Source organism: Trichomycterus rosablanca, chromosome 27 (assembly GCF_030014385.1).
Source record: "Trichomycterus rosablanca isolate fTriRos1 chromosome 27, fTriRos1.hap1, whole genome shotgun sequence".
Classification (NCBI taxonomy): Eukaryota; Metazoa; Chordata; class Actinopteri; order Siluriformes; family Trichomycteridae; genus Trichomycterus; species Trichomycterus rosablanca.
In genome coordinates this window covers 12,606,671-12,627,702 of record NC_086014.1, presented here as the reverse complement: position 1 = coordinate 12,627,702, position 21,032 = coordinate 12,606,671, and the positions used below count along the sequence as shown (strand labels likewise).

The 21,032-nt window shown below is 39.9% G+C and overlaps 2 protein-coding genes across 5 annotated transcripts in view; both read right to left on the bottom strand.

Moving 5' to 3' along the window:
• The window catches only part of rnf111 (ring finger protein 111), a 29,698-nt gene extending 22,881 nt beyond the window's left edge, over positions 1 to 6,817 (bottom strand). For all 4 annotated transcript variants that reach the window (XM_062989585.1, XM_062989586.1, XM_062989587.1 and 1 more), the window contains exon 1: positions 6,375 to 6,817. The gene's annotated coding sequence lies outside the window, so the exon portion shown is untranslated. The remainder of the gene's footprint in view (positions 1 to 6,374) is intronic.
• A 6,423-nt stretch (positions 6,818 to 13,240) lies between these two features.
• Positions 13,241 to 19,787, bottom strand: aqp9b (aquaporin 9b). Its single transcript, XM_062989939.1, has 6 exons — positions 19,686 to 19,787; positions 19,143 to 19,269; positions 18,772 to 18,909; positions 18,016 to 18,134; positions 17,088 to 17,305; positions 13,241 to 13,465 (listed from the first exon to the last, which is right to left on the bottom strand). The coding sequence occupies exons 1-6, from the start codon at positions 19,785 to 19,787 to the stop codon at positions 13,297 to 13,299; spliced, it is 873 nt and encodes a 290-aa protein (XP_062846009.1). The 3' UTR covers positions 13,241 to 13,296.
• Positions 19,788 to 21,032: the final 1,245 nt, after the last annotated feature.

Sequence of the window (21,032 nt, the reverse complement as noted above, 5' to 3'; positions counted from 1 at the left end):
AGCATTTCTAGACTTAAACACAAACTGTTAATACGAATGCAGAAGGATACAAAACAAAACCACAACAATATAGGGAAAGATCAAATTACTATTACAATTTAGGACTTGCATTGAAAAAAAACCTGGTTACCGGGTGCAGCCTACCAGTGCTGAGGTCTCAAGCTCTCAGGTTCGAATCTCAGCTCCGCTACCAGCCGGCCGGGTGCTTACACAGACTGGTTGTGTGTCTGTAAGGGGCGGGACAATGGCTGAACAGGGTTTCCTCATAACTACTGGAGTTACGACCTCTGCTAGCTGGCACACAGATAGAGGGATGATGGGGATCTGTGCTGACTCAAAACAGATCCTATATCGACCTCGTACAAGTAAAGAAAGATGCGGCCAGTGTTGCACACGTGACTGTTGTGAGGGTTGGAGGTCTGAAGCAGTAAACGTGAATTACGACCAGGTGATCGGATAAAACTAAATTAAGGTGGGAATGCATCATTAAATAAATAAGGTATGCATGATTTAAAAAGCAAACAAAAAACTGTTTACTTTGAGGATGTCACTTAGTACCAGCATTAGCCGATACTTACAACTCTAAATACATGAAGCAGAAGGTGTGCCCTTCAAACCAAAAATCTAATCTGATTGATATGAAGCATAAAAGTGGAAGAATAAAACACTTCACATGTAAATTTTTAACAGGACTGGGACATTCCTGCTTTCACGTCATGAAAACAAACAAGCCTGCACTTATCGGTTGCCTGCTGCTCATTACTAATGTAATAAATCAAGGGTGGTACACAAGATAATGGAAGCACAGACATGATGAGCTGTATTTTATACATACATAAAAAAGAAGTGTCTACGTGTAGTAAAATAAGGGTCTGACAGCGTATTAAAAAGAGCTGTTATATCAGTGCCAACTATAAAGCATCCATTCATGTCCGGCCCAAAAAAGACGATGGATGCTAATTAAACTGTTTCATGCTGTAAAAAAGGTCCACTTATGTAACTTAATGACCGAAATGTTTGCTGTAAACTAATTCTAATTACAAATTCACTTCCACAAAGCCTCGTCCTGTCCTCCTTACCACGTTCTGTTTCTCTTCCGTGGTCACACACCTCCAAATATTTTTCTTACCGCGATGGTAATCTTACCATCATGAATCCTATCTGTCGCCTGTCTGCCAGCACCCATCCAAACCCCGTGACCCTTCCCAGAGTGAAGAGTCTGAACCGAACAGCCTCTTTTTTTACACATGAACGCAGCCACAGCAGCCCAACATTTACACAAGCGCATTTCCATAAATTATTAAAGCCGCCAGCTGTTTAATGTGGCACACCATCCCTTATTCATTGCTCTGGTGGCAGGAAATGATCCCTAAACACAGCTGTGGCATTTGTAAGGTAGGATTGAAGCACCCCCCCTTAGGCTTAACAAGTTCAGCTTCAGGTCTAAGCAATACATGGCAGATCAGTCACAATAGCAGCCAATTATTCAACAGAGCTTTACGGAGATGACAATTAATAATCGTGAAATCATCACCTACCTACATTTCACTTCTGCATACACACAAGAGAATGCAATGGGCAGTATGGCTGTAAAGGTATGCGTCATTGTTTGGGGGAAAAAAAGCATATACAGTGTATCACAAAAGTGAGTACACCCCTCACATTTCTGCAAATATTTTATTATATCTTTTCATGGGACAACACTATAGACATGAAACTTGGATATAACTTACAGTAGTCAGTGTACAGCCTGTATAGCAGTGTAGATTTACTGTCTTCTGAAAATAACTCAACACACAGCCATTAATGTCTAAATGGCTGGCAACATAAGTGAGTACACCCCACAGTGAACATGTCCAAATTGTGCCCAAAGTGTCCATATTTTGTGTGACCACCATTATTATCCAGCACTGCCTTAACCCTCCTGGGCATGGAATTCACCAGAGCTGCACAGGTTGCTACTGGAATCCTCTTCCACTCCTCCATGATGACATCACGGAGCTGGTGGATGTTAGACACCTTGAACTCCTCCACCTTCCACTTGAGGATGCGCCACAGGTGCTCAATTGGGTTTAGTCCATCACATTTACCTTCAGCTTCCTCAGCAAGGCAGTTGTCATCTTGGAGGTTGTGTTTGGGGTCGTTATCCTGTTGGAAAACTGCCATGAGGCCCAGTTTTCGAAGGAAGGGGATCATGCTCTGTTTCAGAATGTCACAGTACATGTTGGAATTCATGTTTCCCTCAATGAACTGCAGCTCCCCAGTGCCAGCAACACTCATGCAGCCCAAGACCATGATGCTACCACCGCCATGCTTGACTGTAGGCAAGATACAGTTGTCTTGGTACTTCTCACCAGGGCGCCACCACACATGCTGGACACCATCTGAGCCAAACAAGTTCATCTTGGTCTCGTCAGACCACAGGGCATTCCAGTAATCCATGTTCTTGGACTGCTTGTCTTCAGCAAACTGTTTGCGGGCTTTCTTGTGCGTCAGCTTCCTTCTGGGATGACGACCATGCAGACCGAGTTGATGCAGTGTGCGGCGTATGGTCTGAGCACTGACAGGCTGACCTCCCACGTCTTCAACCTCTGCAGCAATGCTGGCAGCACTCATGTGTCTATTTTTTAAAGCCAACCTCTGGATATGACACCGAACACGTGGACTCAACTTCTTTGGTCGACCCTGGCGAAGCCTGTTCCGAGTGGAACCTGTCCTGGAAAACCGCTGTATGACCTTGGCCACCATGCTGTAGCTCAGTTTCAGGGTGTTAGCAATCTTCTTATAGCCCAGGCCATCTTTGTGGAGAGCAACAATTCTATTTCTCACATCCTCAGAGAGTTCTTTGCCATGAGGTGCCATGTTGAATATCCAGTGGCCAGTATGAGAGAATTGTACCCAAAACACCAAATTTAACAGCCCTGCTCCCCATTTACACCTGGGACCTTGACACATGACACCAGGGAGGGACAACGACACATTTGGGCACAATTTGGACATGTTCACTGTGGGGTGTACTCACTTATGTTGCCAGCTATTTAGACATTAATGGCTGTGTGTTGAGTTATTTTCAGAAGACAGTAAATCTACACTGCTATACAAGCTGTACACTGACTACTCTAAGTTATATCCAAGTTTCATGTCTATAGTGTTGTCCCATGAAAAGATATAATGAAATATTTGCAGAAATGTGAGGGGTGTACTCACTTTTGTGATACACTGTATATATATATATATATATATGTCTCTGTGTGAGAAGTGATACGTTAATACATCAGTGTGAAGTCGATCCCTCCAGCTCAGATTAGCACATACACATGCACTAGCCATGCTACACAGGCTGCAATGTAAACACATAAGTACCAAATAGCACTTCGTACCGCTGTAGTAAGTACTAGCTAACATAGTCAAGGTTTGATTTGACATGTGCAAGGTTGTAAAAGAGTGATGTAACTGAATTAGGACACCAATTAAAAGCTTTAGTTAAAACTTCAACCCTATAAAAGTGCATGTTTTTTCTGTCCTAAATATATCATAATGTATGCACATGTATTGTCGTATCCTAGTAAACGCTATTTTATCGTCCTGCTTCATGTAGATAGATAGATTGATTGATAGATCGAGCTATCATTTGGTAATCGCTGAAATGAACAACTGCGTTCATATAAATATGATTGCATCAATTTGTTGTTTGAGCCAGCAGCACCCTATCAGGATGAAGAAAACCTGTATAAATCTTTTATCTAAAAATTGTTCATGTTTAGCTGAAACTATTAATTGAACCTCCACCCTTCCTACTACATTTTACTTTTATCATAGCACAGATGTGACATTAAATATCAAACCAAGCATCGGCTAAAACAATCTCTGTTTACACGTGCAGTGGTTTACAAAGGCATAATAAAAGATGCCACTAGTGAGATGTGCAGTGCCATCCCAGACTCCTCTGGGGCTCAGCCCTAAGCCAGCGACGTGCCACTGAGCCGAGAAACCGTGTACTCCGTGTCCTCGGAGGCCCACAGCAGCAGCAACGCCCCCTGGCACCAAGGTGGATACAGATTTCAGAACATAGAGGATTGTAAGAGACTGTTTTAATTTCTTCCCCAGAGGACACGGTGCAGATCCTATAGATGTTGAATTAGCTCGAACACAACACAGAACGTGGATGCATTCTAGTGGGTTCCAAATAAACAGCACAGTAGGAATAGAAACGAGTGTTTTATTTCTTTAATTAAAGAAAAAACTAATAGTATTAATTCAGCTCTTGTAAACAGAATCTGCAATCATTTTTACTAAAATGAACAGATTTTTCTGCTGTGAATTATACTGTTAATATTACTTTAAACAAATAATATACTGCATTTCATAGTAATATTCCAACCCTGTGTTTTTAATTAGTACAGGCTTGTATGACGTTTTTACAATTCTAAATATGAAGCACTACGATGTATCGGGCAGATTCTGGTCCATAAAACCAAATCAGTATTGGACACCTTAATAACCTACTAATTACCAATAACAGATCATCAGTAATCCACGCAACCTTCAATCAACAAGTATAGTATCCCAAAGGGGTTTACGCCGAGTTGAATAAAAACAGTTTAGTGAAATGGCAAAAAGTTTGATAATTAGATTAAGTCTGACATTATTAGTGTAGCTATTAAAAATTGATAAGCAGAGGTTTACCTCCATACTAGGACAAGATGCATACATGCAGTCTGACTCATTACTGATGCAAAACATCCATTAGTGATTTTACTGTGTAATAGTTCCATTGTTCATTATTAAAGCAATGCTAAAGGTTTTACATTTGGGTTAGATCTGCAGCCAGCAACGTAAACAGAACTGGAGCGTGCACTCTGTACCACACACAGATCTGAGTTCAAATCTCCATTTACATCAAGTATCAGCTGCTGGAAATTTATTTCATGACCCTTTAACCGACAAAACTCATCGGACATGGACTGATCTGGTTCATCGATTTAATCATTAGCATCATTACAGGGCATCAGTCGAAGCTTGAGCTCTGAAGTGGCGACCTAACAATGGAAAAAAGATAGAATCTGAACCATTCCAGGTGAAAGTTTTTAATCACATGAAGAAAAGTCTACTTTGTCACAAACTGCCCCCAGCATTACCACACAGTTTGTCCTAATAGTACACACTATGGTAACCTGCGATTGCATTTTGAGTGGCAGTTGATCAGTAACATGCAATATGTATTGGATATGTTCTCCTAGCTAGTGCAAATGATTTACATTTACATTTTCAGCATTTAGCAGACGCCTTTATCCAAAGTGACTTACATTACAGTTACAGCATACAGTCTGAGCAATTGACAGTTAAGGGCCTTGCTCAAGGGCCCAACAGCAGCAACCTGGCAGTGGTGAGGCTTGAACCAGCGATCTTCTGATTACTAGTCCAGTACCCTAACCACTAGGCTACGGCAGTTTGGGTTTAGGATGTCACAATCGTCACTAGCCAAAATAAAGACTGCAATGTAGATTTAATGTATAAGACTGCATAAACTACAAGTGTAGTATGGTTATGTGTAATAGAAACAATAGTGTAATACATTGTAAATGGTAGAGATGTCCTGGTGCTCCTTTGTTTTGCTTATATCCGATATTTATCTAAATATTATCCAATACTAATTACACCTAATTCAGCATTGAATAAAAGAGTCTGAAATCTGATTTAATAGGCATCAGCACAGGCCTGACATCTATACTCAGTAGTGAATAAGGACATACCCAGTAAGGTTCAGTATATCGTATTTAGACCTTAGCTAGTGGGTATAATTAAAGCAAACAGTGTGTCAAATGTAAAACATATCACAAATAAAACTGCTCCATGTTTACCTGAGTAAGAATACAAGCTTTTAAGTTTATATATGGCAAAAAAAACAAAACGTTTCATTTATTTCCTGTCATAAAAGCCACATAATTGTCCGTGCTTTAAATAAATGGCTTCGGTCATGTGACCAACTACACCCCCAACACTCACATTAAAATCAAGACAACCTTTATTTAACGTAAAGTGTTTATATCAGTAAAACACAGAGCAATCTTTGTTAAAACACAAACACAACGTAGGATTAAATGGTGTAACAATGATGATGAAAATAAAGCTGGCTCACTCAGCTTTCACTTAAGGAATGTGTTAGGTAAACACACACTAACTTTTCATATTTAATCTTATTTAAACGTTTCCACTGTGAAAGGAAAAAAGCGACTTAAACAGGCAGAAAGAGCTTTTTATATATATATTCACAAAAATCACCCAAACACGGGCCTAAAATCCACATAGCTAAACAATAGCTGTCCTGCTACTTCTATACGTTTAACAACCCAAACCCAAGCATAAATATTTACCTCGTTTCACTCTCACAGACGCGGTAGATTGTCCGGACTCCTTTCCCGATCATACGGACCAGCGAATTCGATCAAAATCGAACAAAACACTAAATTAGAAAAAGCTGAAAATAAACGTCAAGCTCGGGACTGTGAAACTGACAAGAACCCAGCCAGCAGCGGCCTACTGTTAGCAACCAGGCTAAGCTAACGGTTAGCACAGCGGCTCAGCTAGCTCGACGATTCCTGGTTAATCCACAGAGGAGAGAGAAAATGTGCCGACAGAAAACCGAGCCTGAATAACAGCGGACTCACAGAAACACGGCAGCTCGTATCTAGAGCTTAAAAACACCGAGAGCCGCCGGCCGTGTGTGTTCGGCTCCGAACTGAACTCCCCATTCCTGCCTGTCCGCGGCGTCCATCAGCTACAGCGCTTCTGCTCGCTCTCTCACTTCCTTCCTCTCTCACTGCTCTCTCTCTCTCACTGCTCCCTCACTCACTGCTCTCTCTCTCACACTCACTTACTGCTCTCTCTCTCACACTCACTTACTACTCTCTCACTGCTCTCTCACTGCTCTCTCTCTCTCACACTCACTTACTACTCTCTCACTGCTCTCTCACAGCTCTCTCTCTCTCTCTCTCTCTCTCTCTCTCTCTCTCTCACACACTCACTAACTACTCTCTCACTGCTCTCTCACTCTCTCACTGCTCTCTCACTCTCTCACTGCTCTCTCACTGCTCACTCTCTCACACTCTCTCACTGCTCCCTCTCTCTCACACACTGCTCTATCTTACTCACTGCTCTCTCTCACACTCACTTACTACTCTCTCACTGCTCTCTCTCTCACACTCACTTACTACTCTCTCACTGCTCTCTCACTGCTCTCTCACTGCTCACTCTCTCACACTCTCTCACTGGTCCTTCTCTCTCACACACTGCTCCATCTTACTCACTGCTCACTCTCTCACACACTCACATACTACACTCTCACTGCTCTCTCACACTCTCTCACTGCTCTCTCACTGCTCACTCTCTCACACTCTCTCACTGCTCCCTCTCTCTCACACACTGCTCCATCTTACTCACTGCTCACTCTCTCACACTCTCACTTACTACTCTCTCACTGCTCTCTCACACTCTCACTGCTCTCTCACACTCACTGCTCTCTCACACTCTCTCACTGCTCTCTCACACTCACTGCTCACCCTCTCACACACTCAACTCAACTCAAAGGAAGCTTTACTGGCATGACAAATAAGGACATTCGTATTGCCAAAGCTCAGTTACAGAGAAATAATAAAAATAACAGTAAGAACAAAAATATACAAAAATATAAAATAGAATAAAATAATAATATAAACAGTGCAAATAATAACAATAAAAAAGGTGACATTTACAATAATGAGGTAGTCATAAACGTTTGTTGTGTGTGTGTGTGTGTGTGTGTGTGTGTGTGTGTGTGTGTGTGTGTGTGTGTGTGTATAAGACATGGTCACCCACTGTCCCTCACCTGGTGGCAGGTGTGTGTATAGAGTGCTGCTACACACACTTACTTACTGCTCTCTCACACACACTTTCTTTCACACACTGCTTTCTCTCTCACACACTCACTATTCTTTCACTTACTGCTCTTTCTCACACAGTCAGTGCCACACCAACACCACAGAGACTGAGCTGCACTTCTTAACAGAGTGTCCAAAATACACTTACATAGGGGAGGTCTACTACAAACAATTTCATAAACGTCACCTTGAATTCTGCTCTCTCACCAACACCCAGAAACTGATTATCACGTTGGGAGAGGAGAAGGAGAGCAGCACAGTACGTATGTGCCTGCAACAGTCTGAGAGACACAGACTGATACACCCAGAGGAACAGTCTATTAGGCTACTGCTCTGACTTGTGGTATTTCTTCAATGACTTAGTGGTTAAGTCCGGGGTGGCAGCACGACGTAGAAACCTGTACAGACACAGGTCAAGAGCTTCCACTTATGGTCACAAGTCAAATATTACAAAATAAATATGTAAAAATGTCTTTCCTATGTGTGTTCACTAATGAAAGTTTGTAAAATTTGCAGCGATTTACAGTTTTGACCCAATACCCTGCAATCACAGTGGTAACTTGGCATTAGTGAGGATTGAACCGACAACCTTCTGATCATTAGTTTGCGCTGCGCCTTAACCACTGAGCTACGTGTAAGTGCTGCTGTGGGGCTTCTAACCCTCAATTTAGTAGAAGTACGTTTTACTAGGCCTAGTGGGTAGAGCTTTGGGCTATCAACCAGATGATTGGGGGTTCAAATCCAGGCTCTGCTATGTAGCCACTGTTGGGTCCTTGAGCAAGGCCCTTAACCCTGTCTGCTCCAGGGGCGCCGTATGATGGCCGACCCTGCGCTCTGACCCCAGCTTCCAAACAAGCTGGGATATGCAAATAAAGAATTTAATTGTACTGTACATCTGTATATGTATATATGACAAATAAAGTATATTTTCTATCAGTCTATTTACTGCTTATTACCACCAGGTAGCGCTCTTGGACCTTAAACTTGTAGTAGTGCAGGTATTACTTCTAGTCACCAGATGAAGCTCTTGGACCTTGACCCTGTAGTTGTTGTGCAGGTAATAGTTTTATCCACCAAGTAGAGCTCTTGAAGCTGAAGCATGCAGTTTTGCAGATACTGATTATATACAAAATCATCAGATAAAGCTCTTAAAGGGTCACTGACATTTTACTGAATTTTGCGTTGATGTAGTTAGTAATTATAACCACCAGATGGCGCCATTGTATAAGAAATGAATTAGGAGACGCGTTTTACTGAATTTTGCTTTAATGTAGTTAATAGTTAAAACCACCAGACGAGGCTCTTGTATAATAAATCTAGTTAGTGATCAGAATCAGAAGCAGAATTTATTCTCCAGGTATGTTTACACACACAAGGAGTTCGTTTTCGGTTGTTTTTATCTCTCTACAATATACAAACAAAGCTATTCAGATAAACGTACACATTTACACATTACATGTACACATTTAACACACTAGACAGAATTTTGTATATATACAGAAAATAGAAAAATAGCATAGATAAACGGGCGGGGGAGTGCACTGGGGCCCATGGCGGGGGGCCTCCACGACATGAACTCAACCCCCCACCGCACTGCCTCCCCCCATTGGCTGCACTCGCCAGGTCGTTATTATTATACTGTATTACAATATTGAGTGACAACTCAGCCAATCAGAATGCAGCACCCGGTTTATACACGTGCGTTCGGACGTTCTGCTGCTAGGTCCAAATCACTTTACAGTCTAGGGTGACCATATTTTGGTTTTTAAAAAAGAGTACGCCTGGTTCGGGGAAGGACGAGGGGTGGGGGGGTATTTCATGTCGTTGGTGACACCATGGCAGTGTTTATGGGGTAGAGGTTTAAATAGTTGACAAATGAGTCAATAACCATCCAGCTGTGTTACTGAACTTTAATAAATGTACAGCTGCTCTTTAACAAGGGCCTTTATGGTCAGGGCCAGTGGTAGCTCAGTGGTTAAGGTACTGGACTAGTAAACCGAAGGTTGCCGGTTCAAGCCCCGCCACCACCGAGTTGCCACTGTTGGGTCCCTGAGCAAGGCCCTTAACCCTCAATTGCTCATTGTGTTCCGCTCATTGTGTAAGTCGCTTTGGATAAAAGCGTCTGCTAAATGCTGAAAATGTAAAAAAAATGTTAATGGTCAGATAATCTTATTCCTTCACATTCAGTGTTAAACCCTAAACAATAATAACAACAAATTGAACAGTAAAAAAACAGTTGTCACCTATAAATGAAAATGCCTTATTTTATAGTTTCTTTGATGTATTGTACAATCATATCAGCCGTGTTTTTAACTTTAATTTGATTCACTTTATTTACTTGCTCCCATCAGTAGAAACCCAGCAGTAAGATGTCTTCTAGTGCTTTCTGAGCAATTTCCACAGAATGGAGGGCCATCACGGTGTTGACAAGAGCCTCTGTGTTAGTACGTGCACGTGAAAATGAGACTTATTTTAACAAAACAGATGCACTCCTAAAAAGACCTAAAAACAAACCAATGCAAACCAAAGCAAAAACATACACACAGAATAGCGAGTGCAGACTAGAAAAGCCGAAAAAGAGGACGTATGGTCACCCTAATTTACACCTAATTACCATTAATGACCAAGAGACATTATGCTTTCAAAAATCAGTTCAATTCAAACCCTTTATTTTATATCTGTAAAAGTTCAGTTTGGCAGCAGTTACAGCTGTGAGTCTTCTTTGGTACATCTCTACAAGCTTTGGATTTGGGCAGTTCATCCTAAGGGACTTGCCCCAAAGCCACTCTATTGGTCACTGTCGTGTTTATGTTTTGACTGGTCACCACCATCAGAGATTGTGTGTGTTCTAGGGGATTTTCCTCTCAGAGAGTTTCTGTATTTGACTGCATTCATGCAGTTTTATTGTCAGTTTGGTACCTACATAATGCGCAGAGTCTGTTTTTATCAGACATAGTGTTTCCTGTTCTGTCCAAAGAACTCTTTCTACTATTATACTGTATACCTTTTACCTGACAGTGGTTTCCATCTTGCCACTCTGCCATTAGGGCCGGGTTTATGGAGTGCTGAAGGTTTGAGTACTTTCTAAATCCTTTGTATATTATATTTGTAATATGTTTCGTGTAATGCCAAATGACTGCAAACAGACCCCCCTTTTACACCACTCAGCTGAGTCATTTACTTCTGATTCATTTCTCCAGTTTTGATTCTGGTGTTACCTGCGGTCTTCATCGTGCTCCACACGCTGATCCACAGTGAATCTACCTTCCACACATGCATCTTCATCAGATCTCCGATATCTAGTCTGTCCAGTGTGATCAGAAAATAAAGATCTCCTTGTTGTGAGTAACATAGTGGTGTTTTTTGCTCAAAAGATTGTTTTCTGTGAATCACATTATCGGTTATCATTGATTATGTGGCAAATCTATGCAAGGGAAAACACACCCCACCACAGCTCAGGGTAAGTCAATAAAATACACAGTTAATAATTCTAATATCTCTTTGAATCATCACCTGTACCCCCCCCTTTTTTTTCATTCACTTACTGCCTGACCACCTGTCCATATTTTTAGACACCATGTCTATTATTTACTTATTATACCATCTTTTGAAAATATGTTCTTAGTGGTTCTTTGTCCTGCTCATGCATTTTTCATCAAGAGCTATTTTGACAGCGTGTGGCTATGAATTCAGCAGGATGGATGGCACCATGTTGCATTTGAGATGATTAAGATACAAGTAGGACAGTTTCTTTAATGCCTGTCAACCTTTTATCTAGAATAGTTGTCAAATCTCTTCTTTTTTTGTCAGCAGAGCATGTTGGGAATCCATGGCATTTGTTTAAAAAGATCATTTGATGTCGTTCATTAAACCTAAATAGAATTTTTGACTAGTTTTTTGGTTTACTCAATCATCTGCCACCCGGAGTTTAGTGTACTGAGACTGTAAATAATTTGAATTCCTAAATCATTTCCATGTGTAATGTCGAAGGTGTGTAGAATGTTTGTAGTCAATTGTTTGTGTTTTGAGATTGACTGATACCCTGACCTGGATCTATTCTGATTTTTGGGTCTTTTGTTTACATACCAAATGCAATCCTGACCAGTATAAGGATTATTAAGGATTAATGTATTCATTTTAATTTTACACTTTTCTTGTTGGTCAGTCGTTGTAAGGAAGAGTTGTTTAGTAGAGTTGAATTGTGGAGTAGGACTGACAAATAATTCATGTTCAGTAGTGATTTACATCAGTGGTTCTCACAAAAAAAACACAAAACCCTATTTGTTTTATAAAACAATCAAATGTTAAAGACAATTATAATAATAAAAAATGATTTTATGACTTAATAATAGCAGTTTGGTGGCACAGCGATAAAATATGCTAGCCCACATGACATGCAATGATGATAGACTACCCCAAACAACAAGCTCAGAATCACTGTTGAGTACAGAGACAAGAGTCTATACAGCAACTGTAAAAATGTCCTTTATTATCATAAAATCACACAAGTCAGAATCATTAACAATGTCATTTATTAAAAAACATTTAAAATAATCAGAAAGCAAGCTATCAAGGAAAGTGCCATATCATTAAAAGAGCAAAGTAAAAAAAGAAATACATCTACCTATTAATTTACTTATTTAAATCAGTGTTTTAAGCACTACTTGTGTGTATACCGTTGTTATATCATGATTCATAAAAATCAGAACTTTTTTGTCTGCTTTAAAGCTTAGCAGAATGAGTGCTGCAGTAATCAGGTGTGCGTGTGTCTAGTCTTATTGAACCCACTTCAAATGGTTCATTGGTTGGTTAGGTAACTAAGTGGGCAATTACTTTTTTCACACAGAGCTAGTATTTTTTTTTTAATTAAGTTAATAATTATTATTATTTATTGTTTACTGAGCTAAAGCTTTTACTACAGTCACTACAGTTCCATTTGTCTGGTTACAGCAAACAGTAATGCTTATTTTTATTGGGAATTTGGGATATTGGGATTTTATTCACATTTCAGTTGTGCAATTTAGGCCTTAGCTATGGCCATTATTTAACATTGATTAACCTTTTTGTAATTAAGCGTGGGCATGAATTAAGCTTGTCCATAAATAGCAAAAAGCATATAAGCATATAGACTGGCTGTGTACCACTGCATATGTTTCAGCACCGGCTACAAAATTGATTTTTGTAATACAGTTATAAAAATGTAATGGTTTACACACTATTTCTAACACTATTATTTTTGTGTAATGTGTGTACATAATTTTTGCATGGTAACTGATCAAAGAAAGACACAGAAACAGGTGAAACAGGTATCAAGTAAAACTGCTGCAGGATGGACCTGAAGATAGTAGAAAGTGTCCTGTTTAATTTTTTCTTGGCATGTTTAGCTTATGATGATCATTTCATACTTGTCACTGATAGTATTCTCCTTCTTAGTCTCCTTCTCTGGCTCAGGGTGGTGCAGCTCGATCAGCAGGTAGTAGATCATAGCACCCACTACACCCCCCACCATTGGAGCACAAACTGGAATCCACCACCAACAGCCCCCAGCCCTGAGCACAATGTAGAGCAGACAGTTAAAGCATTAAAGTCCTTATAGATTACTCTGGTTACTTGGTGATCATCTTGGCAATTATTTACATGGATATGAACGAACTCTGATAAAATGGCATAAATTATAATAATAAAGTTGTTAGGGCTAGTCACAGTCATTAGGCTATGGCATCTGGTACAGACCAGCAGAAGAGCTACTGTGGCTGAAATGGGCGCTCATGTAAATAAAAGTCATGAGGCCCATAGAGCACCAAACCCTTCTGTGAAATACTTCTATGTTCTGTTTGTCCTGGTCAGGGCTGCAGGGGGTACAGTTTTGCACCAGACTTCAGTAACACACATGGCCTCAGCCATCCCCCTTCCCTTCAACGCAGCCGCTGGGGATTCAAACCCTGGATCCCAGCAGTAGCAGGCTAACATTATGTACAGCTGCACCACTCAAGCTCCCGTGTATAAATATTATATTTTTATTTATTATTTCTAGGGTAAATGTAAATAAGATGATAAGAGGTGAGGTTTGGATCAGCTCTATACAATAAAAAGTTACTTTTAAAGCATTACACTGCATTTTGGAATACCAGCAGTCACCATAATAAATACACCCTGTTACTTTTTGGTATCAGTTAGATATTTAATCCCAAAGCATCTCATGACATTAATGATACATAATACATCGTCCTTTGTGCTGTTTTCTTTTCATTCTTTTGATTAAAGATGTCTCACTGCATGGGTGAAGTGTGCTCCTACACTCTATTTCAGTCTCCCTACAACAGCTTTTTTCCTGATCTGTCCAGGGGCTGCCGAACACACCAGACATCTCTGCACTGGACTCGTACAGGCTAAACTGTAGTGCTGGTGTGAGTAGTTTGTCGTTTTCCATTTCCAGCATTTGACAGATGCTCTTATCCGGAGCGACTTACAGAAGTGCTTCTTTAGTAGACATTTCTTTACTCTAGTACAAATAGACACCAATGTATTAGTAATCAGTAATGAGGTGGATATTTAGTCACGTTTTGAGGATGGCAAAAAAGCTGTTCGAACAGACTAGGGAAGTTCATTCCACCACCTGGGTGCTAGTGTGGAAATTTCAGATTTCAGTTTTAAGCCAGTTTATAGTCCTGATTGTACATTTTTATTTTGTTTGAATGTGCCAAGATTTGCATATGCTGTTACCCATTCCACTGTCTGAGCTCCATGTCCTGTTGGCTCATTTCTTATGGCCTTTTGTCTTTTTTCGCTGACCTAGTGATCAGTCTGGCAGGCTGATTCATTTCCTCTCTGATCCGGGATTAGTGCCTTTTGGCAGTTATTTTGAATCGGGTCTATTAATCTGCAAAGGGCCAAATGAACAAGCAGTTGAGGCAGAGTTTAACTAAACACAGTGACCCAGGCCAAAGCCCTGTGATAGATCCGTTCCCTGTCCGTGGAACCAGACCCACCACGACCCTGACCAGGATAAAAAGAACAATAAAACATCTATCATCAACTCAGCTTGGACTTAAAACTAGATTCTGAAGCAGTATGATCCAAAAGATGTTGTCACACCTGGCTGTAACGCATGTGCAAAGTAAAGATATTGCACAAATTGTATGACATCCCATTTTGAAAGGTTCATTGCCAGCAACCAGACAATTCATTGTAATTAAAGGAACTCATAACACTACTGCCGGGCAGATGTTCAGCATCTGTAAGAGGTATAATAACAATAAAGTGTAGTTAACGTAGCTGTAATTACAAACTGCTGGAACATGAATTACTTTTAGGGAGGTCATCTTTCCTGTAGGTGTCAGACAAGAAGTGGAATTGTATACTTAATGGAAGTGTATTGTAGGTCTTTTGTGTGAGAGGTTACTGTCTGGCACAGAAACAATGCCCCCTGCCCCGCCCCCTCATACTCTTCGAAATAGCCCAGCCATCAATCAGCGTGATGCTATTTGCTCGCCAGATTTCATTCAGCTACTATTTTGAGTGAAAACATTAGTTCTGAATTTAGCACAATACTGCCTTTACACCAAATGTTGCCAGCCTACTTAATCTCAAAGTTTAATTTTTAAACAAAGTTAAAGTTCACTAGCAATAGATGTGCTAAATAGTTAAAAACAATAGTTATGGTGTGAACAATAGTGGATCTTCTTTGTTGTTTTCTCCATAGTGTCAAATTTGTATCTTTTTATGCTTCCTCTCACATATAAAATCATTAAAATAAGTCAATTTGACATAAGCCACAATTATATACTAAGTGGCTGTAAACAAAACTGAAGGTAACTTTGGTCATATGCATCTTTTTGCAGAACTGTACAGTATTTCAAGTACATGGACTATTTTTTTACTAGTCCTTCAGCCACTGACCTCAACCCAAATACCCAAATACTATTGACCTGATCATGGATTATAACAGGTGCAAACAGTTCTACCAATAAATGCTTCATAACAATGAAGCTTTCAGCCTTGAGTGCTCTACTGTCATTCATGTTGCCTTTTCTACTTCAAATACCTGCGATCATGTTTCTCATATGCACCTTCTCTTTGTGCATTTAAAGTACAAGACTGTGTTATTATAATTAGTGTTTCTGTCTGTCAGTGTCCAAACCAGCTCTGCTATCCTTCTCCTCCTCCGCACACTGACAAATGTTCCAGACAGATCTCGTCAATATGTGACCATGGGCATTTATCTTGAGTAAACAAAGTGTTTTGTTGGTGCACAGAAATGCAATAAATGAGTAAATTAGAGGCCAGTTGGAATATTTTTGTTTGCTCCTTTCTCTGGTGTGTGCTTTTTTAACGTTTTCAGTAAAAACACTGAAGCACCTCTCAAAGTGAAATTGTTTATTCTCTCATGCTGCCTGTAGGCACAGGATTAATGTTGGAATACAAACAGACATTCCAGGATAACAAATGTATGCTTATATATATTGTGCACAATTACTTTGCTTAGTTTGGAGTCATGGTAAGTCTGGCGCCACAGAAACACCGGGCACAGGGCTGGAAGAGACATCAATTCAACACAGGGCAATATGCACTCACACATACATTACTACACAGAGGCACAGTTACTCATCAATATACTGTGTGTTTAATTACACTAAATCTTTAGGGTTTAGAGTTCTTTAGAGTGACTTGTTTATTTCTTTATTAAAAACCTTTTCCATAGTAGACTTTTTGGATTTTATTCTATCATTCCCTAATCTGGTCATTGCCAATGCCCACCCACTAACCGAGTCTCCCTTTTTTCCAAGACAGCTACAAGTCTGGCAGGTTAAGGGCTAACACATGTTTCCTTTAAGGTAAACCATGTAGGTCTTGCAACATCTAAGGGCGAATTTATGGATGCAAAATTGCTCCAGTCTGCACACATGAACTCATAGATGCCTGAGATTAGCTAATGTTGCTTTGGTTGATAATTTCATCACATCCCTTCCACACAGAGAACAGAACCAGTTATGCTTTCTCACCACTCATGTTGCTTTTCGAAGTTGACCTGTGTTGCTTTTTGGGAGTTAATATTACTCTGAGGTCACAGGGTTAAAGTGAAGATTAATACAAGCTATGACGTAAAGAAACGTGTGAGGTTGGGTAAGGTTAAAGGTGGGATCTGGATTCCACCGAGTGTGTTTGTTGTACCTGAACACCTCCATCCCCCATCCTGCCACAGCAGTGAAGATCCGGGGGCCCAGGTCTCGCGCTGGGTTGATAGGGTAGCCACAGTTTAGACCCATAGACACTCCAATGGCCAGGATAGTAAGGCCGATGAGTAATGGCTCCATGCCTTTAGGAGCTCCAATGTTCTTCCTGTCCAAAATGGCCAGGATACACAGCACCAGTGCACCGGTGCCGATCACCTACATCCCACCCATACCCACAAAGACACAATAATCATTACATCATAGCAGAATAATACTGGAAAACAGTCATTTTTATTCAAATTGGTGAAAACACATCAGCATAAATATTAGTGAATGAAAATATTAATTGATAGAACTATTTTTTCAATTAGACTTTTTAAACAATAATAGACTTGTGTGTGTTTTTTTAACTTTGGATGATAATTGAATTTGGCTGTTTATTTACTCAGGTCAGAGGGTTTCACCCTTGTTAGGTGTCACACCAGCACCTGAACCATATTTTAAAAAACCTCACTGTGTATCTTAAGTAAAAGTTCAACTCAAAACCCTGACAGGTCAAACTGGGTTAAATCTACCCCCAACCGACACTTCCTCCCCAGCTACCCATAACGTGCTTGTCAGTTTGAGGTGCATCTTCAGTAAAAGAATAATCCAACCATGAAGCAAGTAATAAAACTTATCTGCAGTGATTCCAGACTTAGCCCCATGTTTGTAGGTCTAAGCTCTTAACATATTTCTCATTTACGCTAACGAGCATCAGATAAAGTACATCAGTCCCTGGATTTTACTGTATATTAGACTATACTGGCATCTCTGTTTTTTTATTTTATTTTAAATATTCATTTGAAATTAAACTATATTCCTGTGTATTCAGCTGTATAAAGTAACCCAGCAGTCGAATCCTTTTATATGATGCATTTTCATACCTGATCTATAAACGCGTTGACAGTTGAGAGATGTTTTGCTGGATATGAGGCGAAGATGTTAGCAGTGGCATTTTCACCTGACACAAGCAGCACTCCATTGCTGTAGTCCATAAAGGCATCTACATTTACAGATTATTACATCAACATTAAATAAGTTTATTTATATATTCATTCATTAATTCATTTCATGTTTTACCACTGTTTTATTCTGGTCAGGGTCACATAGGGTCCGGTTTCTTTAGAAACACTGGGTGCAGTGCAGTAACCCACCACGGACAGGTGGCTTTGGACCTACTGTGATCCTGATTAGAAAATAATAGTATAATAGATATAATAAATAAATGAAGTACCTACCAGATTATTTTGCTGTACATCATATGTGCCAAATTCGGTTCATTAAGTACTCATTTATGATTCAAGGAATCAATTCTCTGATTCCAGGTATTAAGACATGAGTTGATTCAGAAGCTTTAGAGTCGATTCCTCAAATCAGAACTGATTTCAGGTTAGAAGCCTGAGTAAGACCGAATTTGTTGTCCAGAGAAAATAAGCAGCTTTTCAAAATCATATAAAGTCAAGACGAAACCTTGACACACGTTTTAAGAAATGGCCAACAGGGAACTGGTTAAAAATGATTGAATGCATGCTCTGTCATTTTAATGGTTGTAATTTATTACATTTATTCAGCTTTTGTAAAGCATTTGACCACCTCTGAGGTCCGGTCTGTTTCAGTGATACTGAAAGGTTTTTACTCACCATAGTAGAGTCCAAAAACAACACAGGAACCTGTAAAAGCACCAATGAACTGTGCAGCCACGTATACTGGGAATTTCTTAATGGGAAATTTTCCCAGGACAACCAGGGCCAGTGATACAGCTGGGTTTACATGTCCTCCTGTAACATACAGAAATTCATGAGTTCTTGTCCTAAACCACAGTCGTAGTCCAGTGTGTTACTTTGGAGAAAAGATAATCAAGGAATTTTACAATCCTTCTAAAAGCTATAACAGTTATTCAAACCTTAACACCCTTGTGTTGTGTTGTGTTGTGTGTGTTTGTTTTTGGAATGCTTTTCTGTTATACACAAAACTATTAAAAAGACATGGACGTATGTTAGGTGTTTGTTACCTGACACTCCTCCTGCTACATACACAGCCAGCATTACCCCAGTAGTAAAGCCAATGTGAATGCTGAGTGTTTCCCCCAGAGCTCCTCTACTGAGTACAGCCTGGGCTACTGAACCACAGCCGAAGAGCTGAGAAAGAACAGGACCAGAGACAGAGACAACAAATTAGCAGAGGCTAAAAGGAGAAAGGAAACGACATGTTTGGTGACATAACGTGAAAAGATCTGCACTATCTATATAACATACAATAACATCAAAATATGCACAAATTATTCAATCTTGTGATTATGGCATCTATTATCTTATCGCATTACAAGGGAGAACATACCAAGTAGGTATGAGGTTCTAATATTCATGTGTTCATGTATCCAAGATTTACTTTCTTACTTAAATTGTTATGCTCTATATTATATGAATTGTAAAAAAAAATCACTAACAGTCTCAGACTTTTGGCCCCCAATGCCTGTAAGTGTTTTATTTATGTGATGTCTTGTTACAGTATCTAGATGTACTGTAAAATAATAGCAGTTTATTTAAATACTTACTATCAGCATGAAAGTCCCAAGAAATTCAGCTAGAAATTCTCTAAGCATGAGGTGTCGGAGAGTGAATTTCTCTCTCAGAGTGCTCAGATTATCCAGATCCATCTTCCTCTCTTAGGTGGTTAAGCTTTAAGTGACCAGTAAGCACAGTAACCCTGCAATAAGTACAGGATCAGTCCTGACACACACACACACACACACACACACACACACATACACACACTACCTCTGTTAACCTAATAGGTGAGTCGCAAATGAATCGGTTCCCTTTAAACGACTCGTTAAAGTAAGACGTGCAAATCGATTATCACGTCAGCATAGGGTCAAGGCAGCCTAAAAGTAGAAATAAAATTATGTTTTAGTATTAACCAAGTTGTCGAACACTGTCAAAAGGTCAAATATTGCAAGTAATTGCAAGCTGGTTTAAAATGTTAACAATTTGAAAATATAAAGCTGGGTGGGTTGAGATTGAATCTGTTCTTTTATACTAATTTAGGGAAGTTGAATAAATAGTCACTCAATTATTGCAAGGGTGAATTGGTGGTTATCTTAAAGTGCTTTTAGATGTGTGTGTGTGTGTGTGTGTGTATGTGTGTGTGTGTGTGAGAGAGAGAGAGAGAGAGAGAGAGAGAGAGAGAATTGGTGCTCTGCTCAATGTGTCATTATTTTTTAACTACATACAAGTGGGGCGAATTGTGTTAATTTTAACCGATCAACTCTTAACTAACTGCACTTATTTCAAACTCAAATCTTGTGAATGCGCAGATAGATGCTTCATAGAATGCATTGTATGTGCAGTGTTCTAATGGTCTGTGTGCAAAGCTAGTAAGGGCAAATCAAATTCACGACATTATTTATTTCAAACTAAATTTCCAGCGCCATAAACTAAGCTGCACAGCCACGTTTTATCCAGCAGGTGGCGCGCTTTGATCACAAAAATATACAGTGTAACAGCCCTGTTGTAACACACCACACTCCAGCCGCAGCTTCACTTTCAGAGTTGCTATTTTCAAACGCAGATCTACGGATCAGTGTTTATTTAGATAGAACTCAGCTATAGCCTATAATGGTTTACATGTTGTATTGTTAACTGGTTTGGCTGTAGGTTGAGGCCCCATACTAATGGCGCATACTAATAAGGGTTCTATAAACCTTGGTTAGGTTGCCTGAGGTTTAAGCAAGTCAAGTAAGTGTGTGTGTGTGTGTGTGTGTGTTGCATTGTACGATGAATTGGTCCTCTGTCCAGTGTTGCAGAGTGGGACTGGACCCACTTTGACCCCGACCTGGATGAAGCTCTCACTTTACGAATAAACGTATTTGACTAGCATGTGATTGTGTGAATCTATTGAC